Source organism: Aegilops tauschii, chromosome 2 (genome assembly GCF_002575655.3).
Source record: "Aegilops tauschii subsp. strangulata cultivar AL8/78 chromosome 2, Aet v6.0, whole genome shotgun sequence".
In the NCBI taxonomy this organism is placed as follows: Eukaryota; Viridiplantae; Streptophyta; class Magnoliopsida; order Poales; family Poaceae; genus Aegilops; species Aegilops tauschii.
The window spans coordinates 346,585,801-346,603,946 of record NC_053036.3 but is presented as its reverse complement, the minus strand read 5'-3'; the positions used below and the strand labels follow the sequence as shown (position 1 = coordinate 346,603,946).

The following is an 18,146-nucleotide window of genomic DNA, read 5'->3' as shown; positions in this document are numbered from 1 at the left end:
CAAGATCAGGAAGGTGCCGCAAGAGCCGTAGCAGCGTCAACAGAGGGCCAAGCTCAGCAGGACGACGCAGCCGAGACCCCGACAAGTGATCAAGCGTCGGGAGTTCCACTACCTCAGGAGGCGCCCCAACTTCCGCAAGACACGAGCCTCACCAACGCGCTAGCTCTCGTCGAGCACCCGGTGTATTTCGTCAGCACGATGTTGCGGGACGCAAGGGCACGATATCCCATGCCTCAGAAGCTCTTACTCGCGCTCTTGGTGGCCTCGCGTAAGTTGCGGCACTACTTCCAGGGCCACCCCATCAAGGTCGTCTCAGCCTACCCATTGGAGAGAGTGCTCAGGAGCCCCAACTCTGCTGGAAGGGTCGCTGAGTGGAACATCGAGTTGCAGGCATTCCAGTTGGAGTTCAGCACTACCAGGGTCATCAAGGGAGCCGCACTCGCTGATTTTGTGGCGGAATGGACGGATGCCCCGACTCTTGAAGTAGGCGAGGACCAGTCCACCTCGCCGGGAAGTGAGGCGCCTGACGGGTGGGTCATGTATTTCGATGGAGCCTTCGCGCACCAGGGCGCGGGGGCTGGAGCAGTACTCATCTCGCCCGCTCAAGACAGGCTCTACTACGCCGTGCAGCTCTGCTTTCAGCGGGGCGAGAAGGTCTCCAACAATATCGCAGAATACGAAGGCCTCATAGCTAGCTTGAAAGTTGCGGCAGCTCTGGGGGTGAAGCGCCTCACCGTTAGGGGCGACTCGCAGCTCCTCGTCAACTTCTCCAACAAGGTATACGAGCTGAAGGACGAGCACATGGAGGCATACCTCATGGATGGTGCGCAAGATGGAGAAGCAGTTCCTGGGCCTGGAGTTGCAGCACGTGCCCCGTGGCACCAACAAGGAAGCTGACAACATCGCCAGAAGGGCATCCAAGCGGCAGCCCCAAGAGCCTGGCGTCTTCGAGGAGCGGCTCTTCAAGCCATCAGCGACACCACCACTTTCAAGGACAGCTCAGCCTCGGGAGGAACTCCCGCAGCCGCCTGCCACAGGAGCCCCAGCCTGTGGCCCGACTTCGGGAGCGCGCCTACTCTTGGCGCTCAAGCCCCAGGAGGGATGCTGGACCAAGGAATTCAAGGAATACCTGATGCAAGGGGCGCTGCCGGAGAAGGAGGAGGAGGCGGAGCGCGTGGCCCGGCAAGCCACGACATACTACATTCGGGACGGTGAGTTGTACAGGAAGCGACCAAATGACGTTTCACTGCGTTGCATCTCCAGAGGCCAGGGGAAGGAGTTCCTATCTGACATACACAGTGAGGACTGCGGGCACCACTCGTCGTCGCGGACCCTCGTCGGCAAGGCATTCCGCAGCGGATTCTACTGGCCCACGGCGCTCAACGACGCAGCCGAGCTGGTGAAGTCTTGTGAAGCCTGCCAGTTCCACGCCAAGCAGATCCATCAGCCGGCTCAGGGCCTCCAGACCATCCCACTCACATGGCTGTTCGCGGTCTGGGGGCTGGATATCTTGGGCCCGTTCCCTCGAGCGCCTGGGGGCTACCGCTACCTCTATGTCGTCATTGACAAGTTCACCAAGTGGGCGGAGGTGGAAGCTGTCCGCACCATCCCAGCTGGCTCCGCGGTCAAGTTCATCAAGGGTCTCGTGAGCCGCTTCGGGGTCCCCAACCGCATCATCACTGACAACGGCTCGCAGTTCACTAGTAATCTCTTCAAGACATACTGTGCTAACCTTGGAACGCAGATCTGCTACGCTTTGGTGGCGCACCCCAGGAGCAATGGTCAGGCGGAACGCGCCAACGTAGAGGTCCTGAGGGGCCTCAAGACCAAGACTTTCAAGAAGAAGCTCGAGGCCTGCGGTAGGGGCTGGTACGACGAGCTCCAGTCCGTGCTGTGGTCCATCTGCACCACTGCCACCAAGCCAACGGGCGAGACCCCGTTCTTCCTCGTCTACGGAGCAGAAGCGGTCCTCCCTCACGAGGTCAAGCATCGCTCCGCACGGGTCCTGGCGTTTGATGAAACGCAACAGGACGCCACACGGGGATGGACCTCGTGCTGGGGGAGGAATGCCGTCGCGAAGTGCTACCTCTTGAGCACTGCGTTGGTTTTTCCTTGAAGAGGAAAGGGTGATGCAGCAAAGTAGCGTAAGTATTTCCCTCAGTTTTGAGAACCAAGGTATCAATCCAGTAGGAGGCTACGCGCGAGTCCCTCGTACCTACACAAAACAAATAACTCCTCGCAACCAACGCGATAAGGGGTTGTCAATCCCTTCACGGTCACTTACGAGAGTGAGATCTGATAGATATGATAGGATAATATTTTTGGTATTTTTGTGATAAAGATGCAAAGTAAAATAAAAGCAAAATAAAAGCAAAGGAAATAACTAAGTGTTGGAAGATTAATAGGATGAAGATAGATCCGGGGGCCATAGGTTTCACTAGTGGCTTCTCTCAAGAGCATAAGTATTTTACGGTGGGTGAACGAATTACTATTGAGCAATTGACAGAATTGAGCATAGTTATGAGAATATCTAGGTATGATCATGTATATAGGAATCACGTCCGAGACAAGTAGACCGACTCCTGCCAGCATCTACTACTATTACTCCACTCATCGACCGCTATCCAGCATGCATCTAGAGTATTAAGTTCATGAAAACAGAGTAACGCCTTAAGCAAGATGACATGATGTAGAGGGATAAATTCATGCAATATGATAAAAAAAAACCATCTTGTTATCCTCGATGGCAACAATACAATACGTGCCTTGCTGCCCCTACTGTCACTGGGAAAGGACACCGCAAGATTGAACCCAAAGCTAAGCACTTCTCCCATTGCAAGAAAGATCAATCTAGTAGGCCAAACCAAACTGATAATTCGAAGAGACTTGCAAAGATAACCAATCATACATAAAAGAATTCAGAGAAGATTCAAATATTGTTCATAGATAATCTTGATCATAAACCCACAGTTCATCGGTCTCAAAAAACACACCGCAAAAAGAAGATTACATCGAATAGATCTCCACGAGAGAGGGGGAGAACATTGTATTGAGATCCAAAAAGAGAGAAGAGGCCATCTAGCTACTAACTATGGACCGAAGGTCTGAGGTGAACTACTCACACTTCATCGGAGAGGCTATGGTGTTGATGTAGAAGCCCTCCGTGATGGATGCCCCCTCCGGCGGAGCTCCGGAACAGGCCCCAAGATGGGATCTCGTGGGTACAGAAGGTTGCGGCGGTGGAATTAGGTTTTTGGCTCCGTCTCTGATCGTTTGGGGGTACGTAGGTATATATAGGAGGAAGAAGTACGTCGGTGGAGCAACGTGGGGCCCACGAGGGTGGAGGGCACGCCCCCCTACCTCATGGCCTCCTGGAAGCTTCTCTTACGTAGGGTCCAAGTCTCCTGGATCATGTTCGTTCCAAAAATCACGCTCCCGAAGATTTCATTCCATTTGGACTCCGTTTGATATTCTTTTTCTGCGAAACTCTGAAATACGCAAAAACAGCAATTCTGGGCTGGGCCTCCGGTTAATAGGTTAGTCCCAAAAATAATATAAAAGTGGATAACAAAGCCCAATATTGTCCAAAACAGTAGATAATATAGCATGGAGCAATCAAAAATTATAGATACGTTGGAGAGGTATCACGAAGCCGCAGTGCGGGCGGCAAGGTATCCGTAGGCACTGCGGCGATACCACTGCCGCAACATACGCTCCAGGACGCTCGAGGCGGGTGACCTCGTCCTGAGGCGGGTCCTCTCCAGGGAAGGACTTCATAAGCTCTCACCCATGTGGGAGGGCCCGTTCAAGGTCGTCCATGTCTCCAGGCCTGGTGCCGCGCGCCTGGAGACACAGGACGGGGTACCCATCCAGAACGCCTGGAACATCCAGCACCTCCTGAAGTTCTACCATGAAGAAAGGCCCAGTGCCTGTGAAGATCGCCGCCCGTGACACTCTCACGTAATAACGAGTGGGATTGTACACGCCCCGGAGTCTCACGAGTGCCGCCCTCGGGCCTCGGGGGCTCCCTCCCACTTCCTAGTGGCAGCACTTAGCTCCGCGTTGGTGAGAAGACTTGAAGACTAGACTAGGTGCCGGACAAGCAAAGGTTTAAGCTTGGGGGAGTTGATACGTCTCCGTCGTATCTACTTTTCCAAACACTTTTTTCCCTTGTTTTGGACTCTAACTTGCATGATTTGAATGGAACTAACCCGGACTGACGTTGTTTTCAGCAGAATTGCCATGGTCTTATTTATGTGCAGAAACAAAAGTTCTCGGAATGACCTGAAACTCCACGGAACTTATTTTTGGAAAATATTAAAAATATTGGCGAAAGAATCAAGGCCAGGGGGCCCACCACCTGTCCACGAGGGTGGGGGCGCGCCCCCTGCCTCGTGGGCCCCCTGTTGCTCCACCGACCTCAACTCCAACTCCATATATTCGTGTTCGGGGACAAAAAAAATCAGAGAGAAGGATTCATCGCGTTTTACGATACGGAGCCGCCGCCAAGCCCTAAACTCTCTCGGGAGGGCTGATCTGGAGTCCGTTCGGGGCTCCGGAGAGGGGAATCCGTCGCCGTCGTCATCATCAACCATCCTCCATCACCAATTTCATGATGCTCACCGCCGTGCGTGAGTAATTCCATCATTGGCTTGCTGGACGGTGATGGGTTGGATGAGATTTATCATGTAATCGAGTTAGTTTTGTTAGGGTTTGATCCCTAGTATCCACTATGTTCTGAGATTGATGTTGCTATGACTTTGCTATGCTTAATGCTTGTCACTAGGGCCCGAGTGCCATGATTTCAGATCTGAACCTATTATGTTTTCCTGAATATATGTGAGTTCTTGATCCTATCTTGCAAGTCTATATTCACCTACTATGTGTTATGACCCGGCAACCCCGAAGTGACAATAATCGGGACCACTCCCGGTGATGACCGTAGTTTGAGGAGTTCATGTATTCACTATGTGTTAATGCTTTGGTCCGGTACTCTATTAAAAGGAGGCCTTAATATCCCTTAGTTTCCACTAGGACCCCGCTGCCACGGGAGGATAGGACAAAAGATGTCATGCAAGTTCTTTTCCATAAGCACGTATGACTATATTCGGAATACATGCCTACATTACATTGATGAATTGGAGCTAGTTCTGTGTCACCATATGTTATGATTGTTACATGATGAACCGCATCCGACATAATTCTCCATCACCGATCCAATGCCTACGAGCTTTTCATATATTGTTCTCCGCTTATTTACTTTTCCGTTGCTACTGTTACAATCACTACAAAACCCAAAAATATTACTTTTGCTACCATTACCGTTACTTCCATATTACTTTGCTACTAAATACTTTGCTGCAGATACTAAGTTATCCAGGTGTGGTTGAATTGACAACTCAACTGCTAATACTTGAGAATATTCTTTGGCTCCCCTTGTGTCGAATCAATAAATTTGGGTTGAATACTCTACCCTCAAAAACTGTTGCGATCCCCTATACTTGTGGGTTATCACGAGCCTCCTAACGATTTTTTTGCAGTTCCTAAGCGCCCACTGAGTCAAGGAAGGCCCTGACAGGCACCAGGAAACAAGTGCCTCGTGAAGAGGAGGCTACCCCGAACGTGCCAAGCCAAGTTGTCTCTACACAAAACAACGGCACAACACAGAAACAATAAACATAACATAGTGATTGAGGAATCATGGTTCGATACACACCCCTCCGGGGCCCATACTGTTTTTTCTGATACAGGAAGGAAAGGAAGAATAAGATAAAAGCGGCGCTTGCCCCTACAGTCGTTCACGGGGGCGGACTCTTGGCGTCATCCTGGGCTCAGCCAGACCCCTCCCCGCGCTTCACGGAGGCGTGACGACGAGACGACCCGCTGCCACCTTCGAAGCGGGCGCGGCGGCGTGGCGGCTGGTCGTAGCCACCACTGCTGGAGCTGTCGCCGGGGGAAGAACCACCGTAGCTGGACGAGATGCGGTCGGCACCAAGGGCGGGTTCGCCCTCATCCTCGTCTCGACCGTCGCCAAGGCCGAGCACCTCCTCGCCGTCGTTCACCTCGGGGCAGCACCTGGCGCGGCGACCATCTTCCCCAAACACCCTCACGTAGAGGGTCGCATCACCGTCATACTTGAAATGGAGGGTGCACCGCCTGCCCAGGCCGCGCGCGCGGGCGAACGTCTGCCAACCGCGGGCCAGAGCTATGTTGCCCGCGACGAAGACCTTGACTGCAACCCAAGAAGCCCTGCTGCAGCAACCGTCCGCCTGCAGCCAGAGCCCACCTAGACCGGAGGCTGGCAGCTCATCGGCAAAGAAGCGCGGGAGCTGAAGCCAGTTGCGGGCCGGGTTCTCCGACCAGACGACGAACTCCGGCAGCACCTCCGCCGAGTGGAAGCGCGGCCGGGGAGGCCGTGCAACCATGGCACGTCTCCCTTCGTCGACAGGGCTGCCACGACTGGAACGACCCCTGCCACGCGCAGCGGTGCCACCATGGGAACGGGGGCCGCGGCGGGGGTCGCGGTGTGCTTGCGGGGACGGCCACGTCCACGCTTGGGCGCCGGGGAACCGGGCCGCTCGCGAGGGGCCTTCCCCTTCTGCACGGCAGAGAACCTCCTCGGCGGCGCCATTGGTGTCGCTGCTAGCAATGGAGAAAAGGGGAGAAGCAAGCAGAATGGGAAGAGATGGGCGACAGGGGCTCCGCCCCCCTCCCCATTTATAGCAGGAGAAGGCCAACCAGCGCCCCCCATGATCACAGGTAATGATGGTTTTTCCTTGCATGTCGCAGGGACTTGTCAAGTCAGGCAGTTGCCGAGGCGGCGTGGGGAAGCGGAGACGCCCACGTCCAATCAACCGCCACGCGTCGACCAAGGCCGCAGGCTATTGGGGCCTGCGGCGCTCCGCACTTGACCTTTGGCTTCACCTCTAAGCCAAGCCCGAGCGCGCCTTGGGCCCGGGGGCTACTGTCGGCGTTCTGGGAACGGAGGTCCCCAGACTTGCCTGCCTGCGGCCCACGGCGTGGCTCTGCGAGCGGGCCCGTACAGCCCATCTTCGCCAACAATCTTTCAAGACCCTCACGAGGGGCCAAGCCTCTCGAGGCGGATGACACAAGACCTTCTCGAGAGCGGCCTCACCAGGCTGGCTCGCGAGGGGCGGAGAGATGAAGGCGAGGTAAACCTCGTGAGGTTCTCATGACGTGAGCCATGACGATCAAGGCCAGGCGGGCTCCAGCGCGCACAGTGTCCTTGTTTCCTCTTTGGTGCTACGGAAGCAAGCACAGGCAAGGAGTACCGAGGCGTCAAGGAAAGGTTTCCATATCAGTGCAACGGGACCAAGACCAGCAGGACGGCAAGACGGAGGTCACCATGGAGCCCAAGGCGGCGTCACCACCAGAGCCTTTTGCAGGCGAAGACTGCTTTTGTGAGGATAAGCTGTACTAGCTGTCCCCTTTCAAATTGGCCGTTGTTGGCTCCCTTCCCGCTTAATATTTGGGAAGAGGACCAGGGCCTCTATAAATAGGATTAGCCACCACAGTAGGAGGCATCTCATCTTGGACTCGATCCATCCCATCCTCACACCCACCAAGCACAAGCACACCTTGCCTCAGGAGGCTGTTCTTCCCCTTGTACTGTTCATCCTCAGCCCGAGAGGCAATCCACCACCACCACACTGGAGTAGGGTATTACACCACAACGGTGGCCCGAACCAGTATAAATCTTGTGTCCTTTGTGTTGCGAGTTCGTCGTGTTAGTCCTTGAGATCTTAGCAAAGCGAGGACGTGGATCGGTAGGGGGAGATCTTCGTGCGCACCCCAGTGTTCGAACCTTGAGGGTTTTGCCGGAACCGAGATCCGACAATGTACATTTATCAAATTTATCAAAAAGGGTACTAATCAGATACATGGTCCAATATGAAAAGATCCAAAATTTTCAACAGCTAAAACAATCTAGAGAGAACCAGCGCTAAAGACACAGGCGATGATTGCACAGTGGCAAAGATGGGGATGCTGAAACCCATTCCTGTAGGCTGACGCGGTCGGCGAGCGCGGCGAAGATGGTCAAAAACGACGACTGGCATCCCTGTGAGTCTCACCATCTACTTCGCGTCCCACCGGCAGCAGATGCAAGGTAGGGCGGGTGAGGCGCGAGCGTACCAATTGATGAAGACCATGATGGATTGGGTGATGGAGAACGCGGGAACAACGGAGAGGAGCGGCGAGTTGCCAAACACGACCGAGAAGAGGTGACGTCCCAGGCGTGGCTGTGCCGCGGAGCTGGTTCTAGATGCTTCCAGCCTTCGTATCCTCTCCGAGATCTATAACAGAACGTGGAGAGCATCGAACATGGAGGCTTCGAATTCGCCTGAATATGTGAACAATCTTCTCGGACAGAATCGCTACAGATGGTGGGGGAGAACATCTATGTATTACTCATCTATTTATTCAATGGAGAAGAAGAAAAGGCATCGATTTAGAAGATGGAGAGATTGATGGGAAATCAATCGGAGTGGGAGTTAGGAAGATAATAAGTGTGCGTGCTAACTTTTGGGCTCCGAAGGTAGCGTACGCAGTTACCACCGGTTTCATATCCAACTCAACCGTGAGCGTGCAACAGGAAACACGCTCCTATAGCGAAAAGACAAAACCGTGTGCTCGGCAGCAGCATGATATATGGATGACGTGGCTATTGTGTTGTACGCTAGTAAACCGGTGGTGGGTCCCCATGTAAGCCTGTAAGGAAATGTTGATGTGGCTGGGCTGATGATGTGGACAACTTGCATGTTAAGATAAATAGGTTAATTGGGATGACTCTCTTAGGTATATAGGATTTCTGTGGGTACTCGAGTAACGTCAGGGTGCTTTGTTGCTTCCGGGTTTAACTCGTGCCCTACTAAACTATAGAGGTATCCGTCAAAATAGTTTCCATAGCAGAACTTATGATGGCAACAAAGAGGAATATCTTCTCTTTACCATACGCAACGGATATGGAAAGCATATTCTCTATGTATCATCGGCATTGCACTACACATACTACAAAACCCGTAGCACACGCGATAGTTTTCCAGATTGTCTTTTGCATGAAAAACTTGGCATTCCCGCTTTGGTCATCATTGACGTTGGTTTGAATCCAAAACTATCAACAATTCCAATAGTTTATGATTATTATAATGCTAAATTCTAACAATATTTGGATTTTGTGTGCACTACATGCGACACAGGGAAGCTAATTTTAAGGCTCGCGCACCTTAAAGTCTACGCTGAACCACTCAGACTCCTTGAATGCATCAAGTCGAGGTAAGTGGCTCTTCCCAACTATTGACTAGACTATTCAGGTATCCATGGTTTTTCCAAAGACACATCTACACAATGGTCTCAAGTGTGCTTTATTCACACAAAGCCATTGGCTCATTATCCTGACATCGATTTCAAGCAAATCGAATGGATAGCATTGCAGAATTTTCCTAGAGTGCCTTTCTCTATGGCCCGTGGATTGAAGTTTAGCCATTTGTCCTAATGTCTAGACTCGAAATGGTTTGGTAGAATCCTATATCCAAAGAATTAAGCTCATTGCATGATCTTTACTTTGGAATTGCATCTTACCAACTTTACGTTGGAGTCATGCAGTTTTACACGCTCATGACCAAACTGCGTACTATTATTCCCCTCTATCTTTGATACGTGGAAACATACCAAGTATTTCCCATCTGCGGTAATTCGGTTGCATACCGATATCACCACCCGGCATACATCATTGGCCCCTCAACATATAGTTGGGATCTATGTGAGGAATAACTGTATTTCCGTCAATACCTCAAGCCCCTAGCATGGGGAGTTATTCAAGGCCAGTATGCTGATTCAATGAGGAACATTTTCAGGCATTAGGGGGAGATTTCAAGTACCATTAAGAAAAGAATGCCAGGAAATTAGTGGAATGTTCAACACATTTCTGCCTCAACTCCACGTACTCAAAGATCTGAACCATGCGTTCAGAAGATTTGCAACACATTGCAAATAACCTGCCAGATTCATTTACTAACTATAAAGGTGTCACACAATCCTACAATCCTGCAAAAGTACGCCTGAAAGAGTGGAGGTACCAACAAAATCCACTCCACTCCCCGTTCAAAGCAATAGGGGGAGATGTATGGCAAAAGTACATCAGGATTCAGCTTCTCGCAAGAAAGGATATCAAGGCCCATGAATCAGTAAATGCAAGTCAACTTCACGTTGACAAACACCTAATGGGTAGTATACACCCAGTGGATGGGAAACCTCCACCAACCCAGGTCATAGTGCACAGAATGACCGGGACATCGGAATACCCGACTCAACCGCATTGGGAAATCGCGAGTAGTCACCATGGGTAACGATATTTCCATCAACTCTATATTGATATATAGATTCTGGAGAAACATATAACCGGAAGTCTACAATTGTCGACATACATTTCTCAACTAGATTGAAAAAACCTTTCAAATGATTCATATCCAAAGACCATGGCTATGGCAAAGTGTGAACAACACTCAGACTAAACTCAAGCAAAGGGTATAATCTAGGTAGAAATATTCTTGCTCAATAATGGGAAGGTATTCATAAGCAATACCTACATCAGTTTTCTTCTGGAAACGGGATTGAGAACAACAAGGTGGTGAAACAGGAAGCAAGTATTGTAGCACAAGGGTTCACGCAGATACCCAACTATTCTCCAGAGGTGGAATCTCATTCCGATAACTTATATCATTGGCAGTTCAAAATCATCTATCTCTGCAGTTGATAGACGTAGTGATTACATATCCATGTCAGTCACTAGATTCAGACATATATGATTGATTCCCGATGGAGTCTCAATTCTAAACCGAAATACAAAATGCAACATACATTGTGTAAAATCAGTAAGTCACCATAAGACTTATTGTTGTCGGTACATATGGTACAACCGACGTAGTGAGATCCTTATTCATAAGGATTACTCCTACAATGATGATTATTCATGTTTGTGTGCCTGCTATGACGACACATGTAATCATCTAAATGACGAGTTTAAAATGAAGGATTTGGGTAAAACCAAAATAGCGCTCGTTACGACAACTTGAGCACCTTCATTCATACATTATGGTATACTATGTTGTCTATATCCAAAATATATTGAAGAAATTCATTATGGACAAATCTTATCCATCCATAACTCTCATGGTAGTTTATCTCTAGACGTAGAGAAAGATCTATATGAACCAAGAGATGATGGAAATGAGATATTGGGACTCAACGTTCCATAATGCCATTGGATCCACCAAACACAACTGGTTGGTACTCAAGAATATCTTTCGATATCTCCAAGGCATTAAACATCTTGTCCTGGTTTTCAGTTTCACAGAAATGTGAACACCGATATCATTGGATACATCGATCAAATCCCCACTATGTCAGATCGTAGACAAGCTTAGTCTTCCTACTAGGTGTCGTAGCCCTCTCATGAAGAGTCTTCAAAACAGACCTCACGGCTACATCCACCAACCATTATCTCAACAATAATGTTTCTTGTGTTGCCCGGATGCAAACATGTTACATAATAAGCAATATCGTTATATTGCATACCATGCAAGTCAAACCATATGACTGATTTGTTCACGAAGTCTCTACCAACTTTTACATTCCTGATATATGTTGTTGGAATTGGTGTGTGACGGCTTCGAAATTTGCAAGAATCAGAGGGAGTATCTTCCTGAATTGTTCATGTTTAATGCATCATATTATACTTTTTTTCCTTCATGAGTTTGCTATACAGGTTTTCATAAAAGGTTTTTAATGTGGTAATATCAACATGAGATCATATGTCATACTTTCAATTTTTCTCACCGGGGTTTTTAGGAAAGTATATACGACATATTTATTATCCTTTTAATTCTACGGGTTTTCCTCATATTTAGTTAAAACGGACAATAACCATTATATGTTGCGGCATTTTCTCCTTATTTTTCCCAGTGGGTTTGAAGAAGTTTTGGCAACATATCAAACACTATACTCCTCATATTTTTCCCACAGGGTTTTTGAAGGAGACATTAACAAGATGATGGATATACGCAAGGACAAGCAGTGATAAAGGGGAGTGTTAGGATTTAATCAGTTTACTTGATTAAAGATTAATCCCTGCTATAAGCCCCCCACGTGCGTTGCTATTCTGGCGATCGACGCGGTGGTTCCTCGCATCTCTCCTCAACAGACGCGCATCTCCCCTCAACAGACGCGACCCTAAGTCGTGTCTTTTGGCCTTCTATAAATATGTGTTCCTCATCAATAAAGAACAACACTTGAATCATGTGTGTCTCTCTCGATTACACTTCAATATATGCAAGTTCCATAACCGTTCCCATACTGGATTTATTAACGAGCTTTCCGGCGCTTCCGTGGTCAACCTAGGACCAAACTGATGCTCCCACTCGACATAATACGCAGAACGGACCCACTCTACGTAATACGACCCATTTATTTTACAGGTGTAAATTTTACCGGTCACCTCTTGCCTGGAATGAAAAAGGAGGTCCGTATCCTAAACCGGCCAGAAACGAGCTGAAACGCTAATCCAATCGGGGCCTAAGATTTTGCAGCACTCCAGTAAGATTTACTTCCTCCATAAACTAATATAAGAGCGTTTAGATCACTTTATATTAGTTTACAGAGGGAGTACTAGTTAAGAGCAAGACATGCCATGTTTGTGGCACTCCAGTAAGATTTAGTTAGTTAGGGCATGGGACACACAAAATGGAAATAAAAGCTGCCCACATCTGCTGTTACAAGGTTCTAATCAGCAAATATCCAGCAGAGATGTTCCACCGTACAAACAAGTGGATCTAAGGCCTCGTACAATGCAGGTGCTTAGGGAGGATGCTTAGAGAAATAAACCAGGCTTTCCTTAGGCACCGGTGCTTATTTGTACAGGATAGACGCTTAACTAAGCGTTTCTCCTGTAGAAATAGGCATCAGTGCTTTAAAAAAAATCAGTTTATTTTTCTAAGCACCTCACTAAGCATCTCCCATTGTACAAGTACTGCCGCCGACCGCTTGGTGCTGGTGCCGGTGCCTTGGGACTTCCATGTCGAAATTCCAGGTTGTTAGCTTCTGGACAGTCCAAGAGGTCACTCAGAGAGGCCCCCTTGTCTTCCTTGCAGGTTTCACTGACTTGTTCCCTATCACCCAGACACACGTGATTATTATGCTTACCGAGGGAAAGCTATATAGGTATATGACATGCAAATTTGGCAGGGGAGCTTCTCAACAAACCAGTCACAGGAGCGACGCCTGAAATCAACCCATTCTGCACAACAAACGGAATTCAATTAGGAGGCAGTGTCAATTCCCTCATGTCATTAGCAGACAGATCTAAGGAAAAAAAAGACAAGTTATGCATCCATATCCTACTAAAGATTGAAAATTAAGTACATCATACAATAAGCATCTTCACTGCACTTCTACCTGATAAGTTATGCATTGTTTTATCCAGATCAACTCGCCGTTTCAGATTAGTGCCAACAATAATTTACAGTGTGAAACACTAGGAAGGGATGGTGAATATTCAGATTATGCATGCATTACCCTAATACGTTTGATCAGTCTCTTCCGAGTCCTAGCAATATGATTATATATCGTGGACAATTCCACCGTAGAGCTTATAGACTGACACTTTCGTTATATGGAAGCCTTTGCAGGAAACTCTTCTTGCATCATTCACTGTTTAGTTTTGGACTTTAGTGCAATGAACAAGACCAAACTAGGATAATTGAAGCATTAACAAATTAGCTAATCATGGGCACAAACACACAATCATATAAGATATAACATTGAAATATATTTCTTTACTAACGTTGTCATAGACAATCCTACTGCTTCCTGGATCCAATTGGGGTACTACCACTCGTCCTGAAAAAAGAAGAAGAATTCCCTTTATCCAAGGACAATTGGTAAATTATTTAAGTAGCAGAATCCAACCGAAGACATTGTACCTGATTTGGTTCTTCTCATTTTGAGACACTCGGGTGTGGAAATAGATAATGACTGGGCCCTAGAACGAGTAAGCCGAGATTTATGCCCCTAAAGTGTTTCAAAGGAACATTGCAATAAGTACAGATACAAATGGGTCAAAATCTTGGCTAGCACAGTTTTTGCCAGCTGAGTCAAGTAACAGAGAGTGGATTAAACATATGGGACGCCAAGACAGGCTATATATATGAGTAAAACTTAATTAAGGAAGAAGGTGGCATCAGTCAATCTTGATCACAGTAAGCAGCATGGCATACTTTTCTGCTATTTCATATAAAGTGAGCACAAAAGATGACTGGGGTAACTACAATTGGTAGAATATTGGTCCGTCTGAACAAAAACTATGCTAAAATCATTACAAGTTTACTCCTGCATGTTTTCGAAGATAAAAATAAAATCATTACTACTTTGTCCAGTAGCCTCATAGCGAAGTGGTGTGATATCGGCTATTCCTATATTTCATACTAAAATCTGCTATAAAATTGGCAACTTTACATCAATAGTTTATGCATTATACGGATGTTAAAGAATGTCCAAGATAATGAACCATCATTCAGTAACAGCTGGATCACATGGCAATTGCAGAAGCTATGGAAGCTAACACATTATAGATTTCTTTAACCATCAGCATTTAACAAGTGTTATAAAATAGTATTACAATGTTTTAAATTGTTTAACAACAGAAAAAGGTATGGAGAAATTTTGCATACTTACATATGGAGCTGAAGTTCTGGTCATTGGCGATCTAGTAGGACGCTCCAACACTTGCTTTGCAGATCTTCGCTTCTCTGCTGAACCTACAGTCTGCTTTTCCACGTAAAAGGCTATCAAGTTCACTATGTAAAATGAGGAACACAACTAAGATCACTAGCTTAAATGTGCTAAATATGAACTTGGCATCATAAAAAAAACTAAATACTGTATGATGCACCTTACCCTGGACGTTAAGGAATTTATTGGATCATATTTGGTTTTACACATCTTATATTTAAGGTACAGATCAATCTATGAAATTCCTTAGTAAGGATTATTAATTACGAATTACTAAGAAAAAAAGTATGTACTAGCTACATAACATATTTGGACATACAGTAAACAAAATCTGAAGCCACAACATTGAACCTAAAGATGCTGGAATCTGATTCATCCCAGTAATCAGGTAATGCTACAGAAATAGTGTCATTGCAAATGATTAATCATGAAATGTCACAAAGGGCACAGATTGGAAACATGCTATCATAAGTTTTCTGTGGACTGCAACTATATTAATTGGGTTAGATTTACTAAAGATGCTATATTACATTGACGGTGTATCTAAATGACTTCAGTTTAAGATGCAGGCATGTAGAATTGAGTCGTTACAATTGTCACTCTTGTGACAATTATATGCCCCCGTGATTTTTGTAACATAGCTATGTTTCTCTTGAGTACAAGAATCTCCATTCAGAGCACCCAGCAGTACCTGATAAAGCTAAATCGAGAATGTCCTAATTGGAGGAGACAATAACAATAAAAGGAAAACTAACAGAGGTGGTAGTTGCATATTAACTATTTTAGCAAATAAACTGGTAGAAATATTATAGTAACACAAAACGAAGTTCAAAGACTGATTACTTGATCTAATTTTTTAGCTTTGGGATTTATAACTCACTTTTTCCTGAGATTGCACATCTGAGTGAATTGAAGATGGTGTATCTTCATTTGATACTGCCTTCTGAGTCAATGTGATGTGCTCAGTTGTTTCCAAGCAGTGTTGATTCTTCAATGAGGCCACTGGAGTACTTTGATAACCTAAATTAAATAATAGTCACTCTCTTAGAAACATCAAGATAAAATGAAATATCCGCAGGAGAAAACTTAACCAGTGTCTTAACAATTTGCTCCTGCACATACTTGAGGGTTCAACACTTTGAGAAGCACCAGGAATCTCTGAGCAGCAATTAGCATTTTCAGGCGGTACTATGGCTAAAGGATATTTAGCCAGCAGTTCTACTGAGTTTTCAGCACCGGTGGCATTTCCACCTTCCGAGTCATTGGGCATATTATCAGGGGACATATGATCAGGGGACATGGTGGCATTTTTAGCACTGGTGACATTTCCACCTTCCGAGTCGTTGGGCATATTATCAGGGGACATGGTGGCATTTTCAGCACTGGTGGCATTTCCACCTTCCGAGTCATTGGGCATATGATCAGGGCACATAGTGCAAGTCCAATCGGAGTTGAAAAGATGGCTACCAGCATCTTCTTCCCTTGCATCTGGATGCATAGTGTCATTCTGATTTCCTGCCTCTTTGCAAGTTTCATCACCAGTATATGTTTCTGCAGGAGCAAGAGATACATTACACTCAATGTCCACATGATCTCTTTCTTGTGAAATGCTGCTCGCAGTCAAGCCTATTTCCACATTAGCTACAGTTGCGGGTCTGGCATCATCTGAAGCAGCAGAATTTTCCTTGGTTGAAGCATCATTTCCACAGATGTATTCCTGGAATCTTGAACTCTCTGTGAATGCATCAAGATGGTCGATTGGGAAATTTTTAGCATTATTAAGAAGGTCCTCGATGAACGAGGGTCCAAACTTTTGAATAAAATTGCCTAGCTGGAATTTCTCCAGGTAAAACTGAGCTGAACCCTCTCGTGGATCAATAAAACAGTTTGGGTAAGACTCCATGTGCGAATCCCAAGTCTCCCACCAGAACGGAAATCCAATCATGAATTGTTCGCATATCTGCACGCATGTTTTTTTTACCAGAGCAGTAGATTAGAATCATGACTAAATGGTCTTTCTGCACATGAATAAGCTTTTTGCTTGAATCTGGGCTGACTTTCCATCATCGTTTATGAACAGAATAGATAAAAGAAGAAACACAGGAGAGAATGTGCATACCTGCACAGAAAATCCATTTTCACGCATTCGCAATAAGTTAATTGAACCATGAAGGAGCACCACAACCCCACCTTCATCCTGGAGAGTGAGAGGCTCATAACGATGTGCTATGGGTGCAGAAGTGAATGCGTCATTCCTGTCAGAAGCAAGGTCAGTCAGAGTGGGTTCTACTGGCTGGAATCGTAGAATCAGTCCAGCAAATTTGGATCGCAAAGTGGTAGAAAGAAGAAACGCGCATACCTTTCAGTGAAGCCGGAAACAGCAAGCTTCCGCTCTTCCCCTTCCACCCTCACCGGCCACCATTCACACAGCGTGACCTAACCAAGCACCAAATCGAATCAAACTACCACCCGTCTAGGAAGAAAAAAGGAAGAAGATGTGGAAAGGAAAGGGGGAGGGAGGGAGTACGCATGGGTGCTCGACGGGGGATGAGGAGGCGGCGGCGGCGGCGGCCGCCGCCGCAGCAACAGCAGCAGCGCCAAGGCGGGTGCGCAGCGGGGCAGGGGAGAAAGGAGGGCTCAGAGCGGCGGCTGGGGTTGGCGACGTCGGCGCCGCGCCCCGGCGAGATCTTGCCCTCGGCGGAGGGCTGGGGGTCTTTTTTGCCATGTCGGGAGCGGAGTGAGAGTCACACGACGGAACGAAGGGCGGTGTTGGGGGGGAACGGCGAGACGAGCTAGAGAATACTAGAAACGTCGGACTGGGCCTTATCAATTGACACCGAGAAGTTGTGCAGGCAAGGCAACCTCAATGAAGCATATGAAGTATCGATTTTTTTTATTCATTTTTTTTCTTTTCTTCTGTTGGACTAATTTACGTTTTTTTATTGTCTTTTCACGCTGTATACAACTACATTTGCAAGATTTTTTTTCTTCATTTTTTTCTTTTCTTCTGTTGGACTAATTTACTTTTTTTATCGTCTTTTCACGCTGTATACAACTACACTTGCAAGCCAATCCAGTCCAGCGTAACTTCAGTTGCATGCACATTGCCTTATAGGTTTTTCTCTCAACTAGCAAAAATGCCCGTACGTCACAACGAGAGATACGATAGTTATATGATTAAATGAATTCGTATGGCTCATGGATACCTTACTGCATCACCATCTCCTCTTTTTATGAAGGGTGTCGTCGACTCTGATGGTGCGGCAGATCTAGGTGTCACGCATGTTTGGAAGGTAGGTGGTTTTTCAACTATGATGGAGATATAGGGGTAGCTAGCTCTG

The 18,146-nt window shown here is 47.0% G+C and overlaps 1 protein-coding gene across 5 annotated transcripts; it reads right to left on the bottom strand.

Annotated features, from left to right (window-relative positions):
- Positions 1–12,576: 12,576 nt before the first annotated feature.
- Positions 12,577–17,645, bottom strand: LOC109745658 (uncharacterized). 5 transcript variants are annotated; one of them, XM_020304771.4, is made up of 10 exons: positions 17,333–17,645; positions 17,165–17,241; positions 16,925–17,060; positions 15,928–16,765; positions 15,686–15,825; positions 14,749–14,841; positions 13,998–14,085; positions 13,859–13,914; positions 13,279–13,312; positions 12,577–13,184 (listed from the first exon to the last, which is right to left on the bottom strand). In XM_020304771.4, exons 1-10 carry the CDS (start codon positions 17,528–17,530, stop codon positions 13,138–13,140), a joined length of 1,707 nt encoding a protein of 568 aa, XP_020160360.1. In that variant the 5' UTR covers positions 17,531–17,645; the 3' UTR covers positions 12,577–13,137. The 5 variants fall into 5 exon arrangements, with proteins under 5 accessions (XP_020160360.1, XP_020160361.1, XP_073364663.1 ...); XM_020304772.4 differs by having other exon boundaries at positions 14,749–14,838; XM_073508562.1 differs by having other exon boundaries at positions 12,950–13,312; positions 15,928–16,056; positions 16,138–16,765; positions 17,333–17,632.
- Between the last annotated feature and the right edge of the window lie 501 nt (positions 17,646–18,146).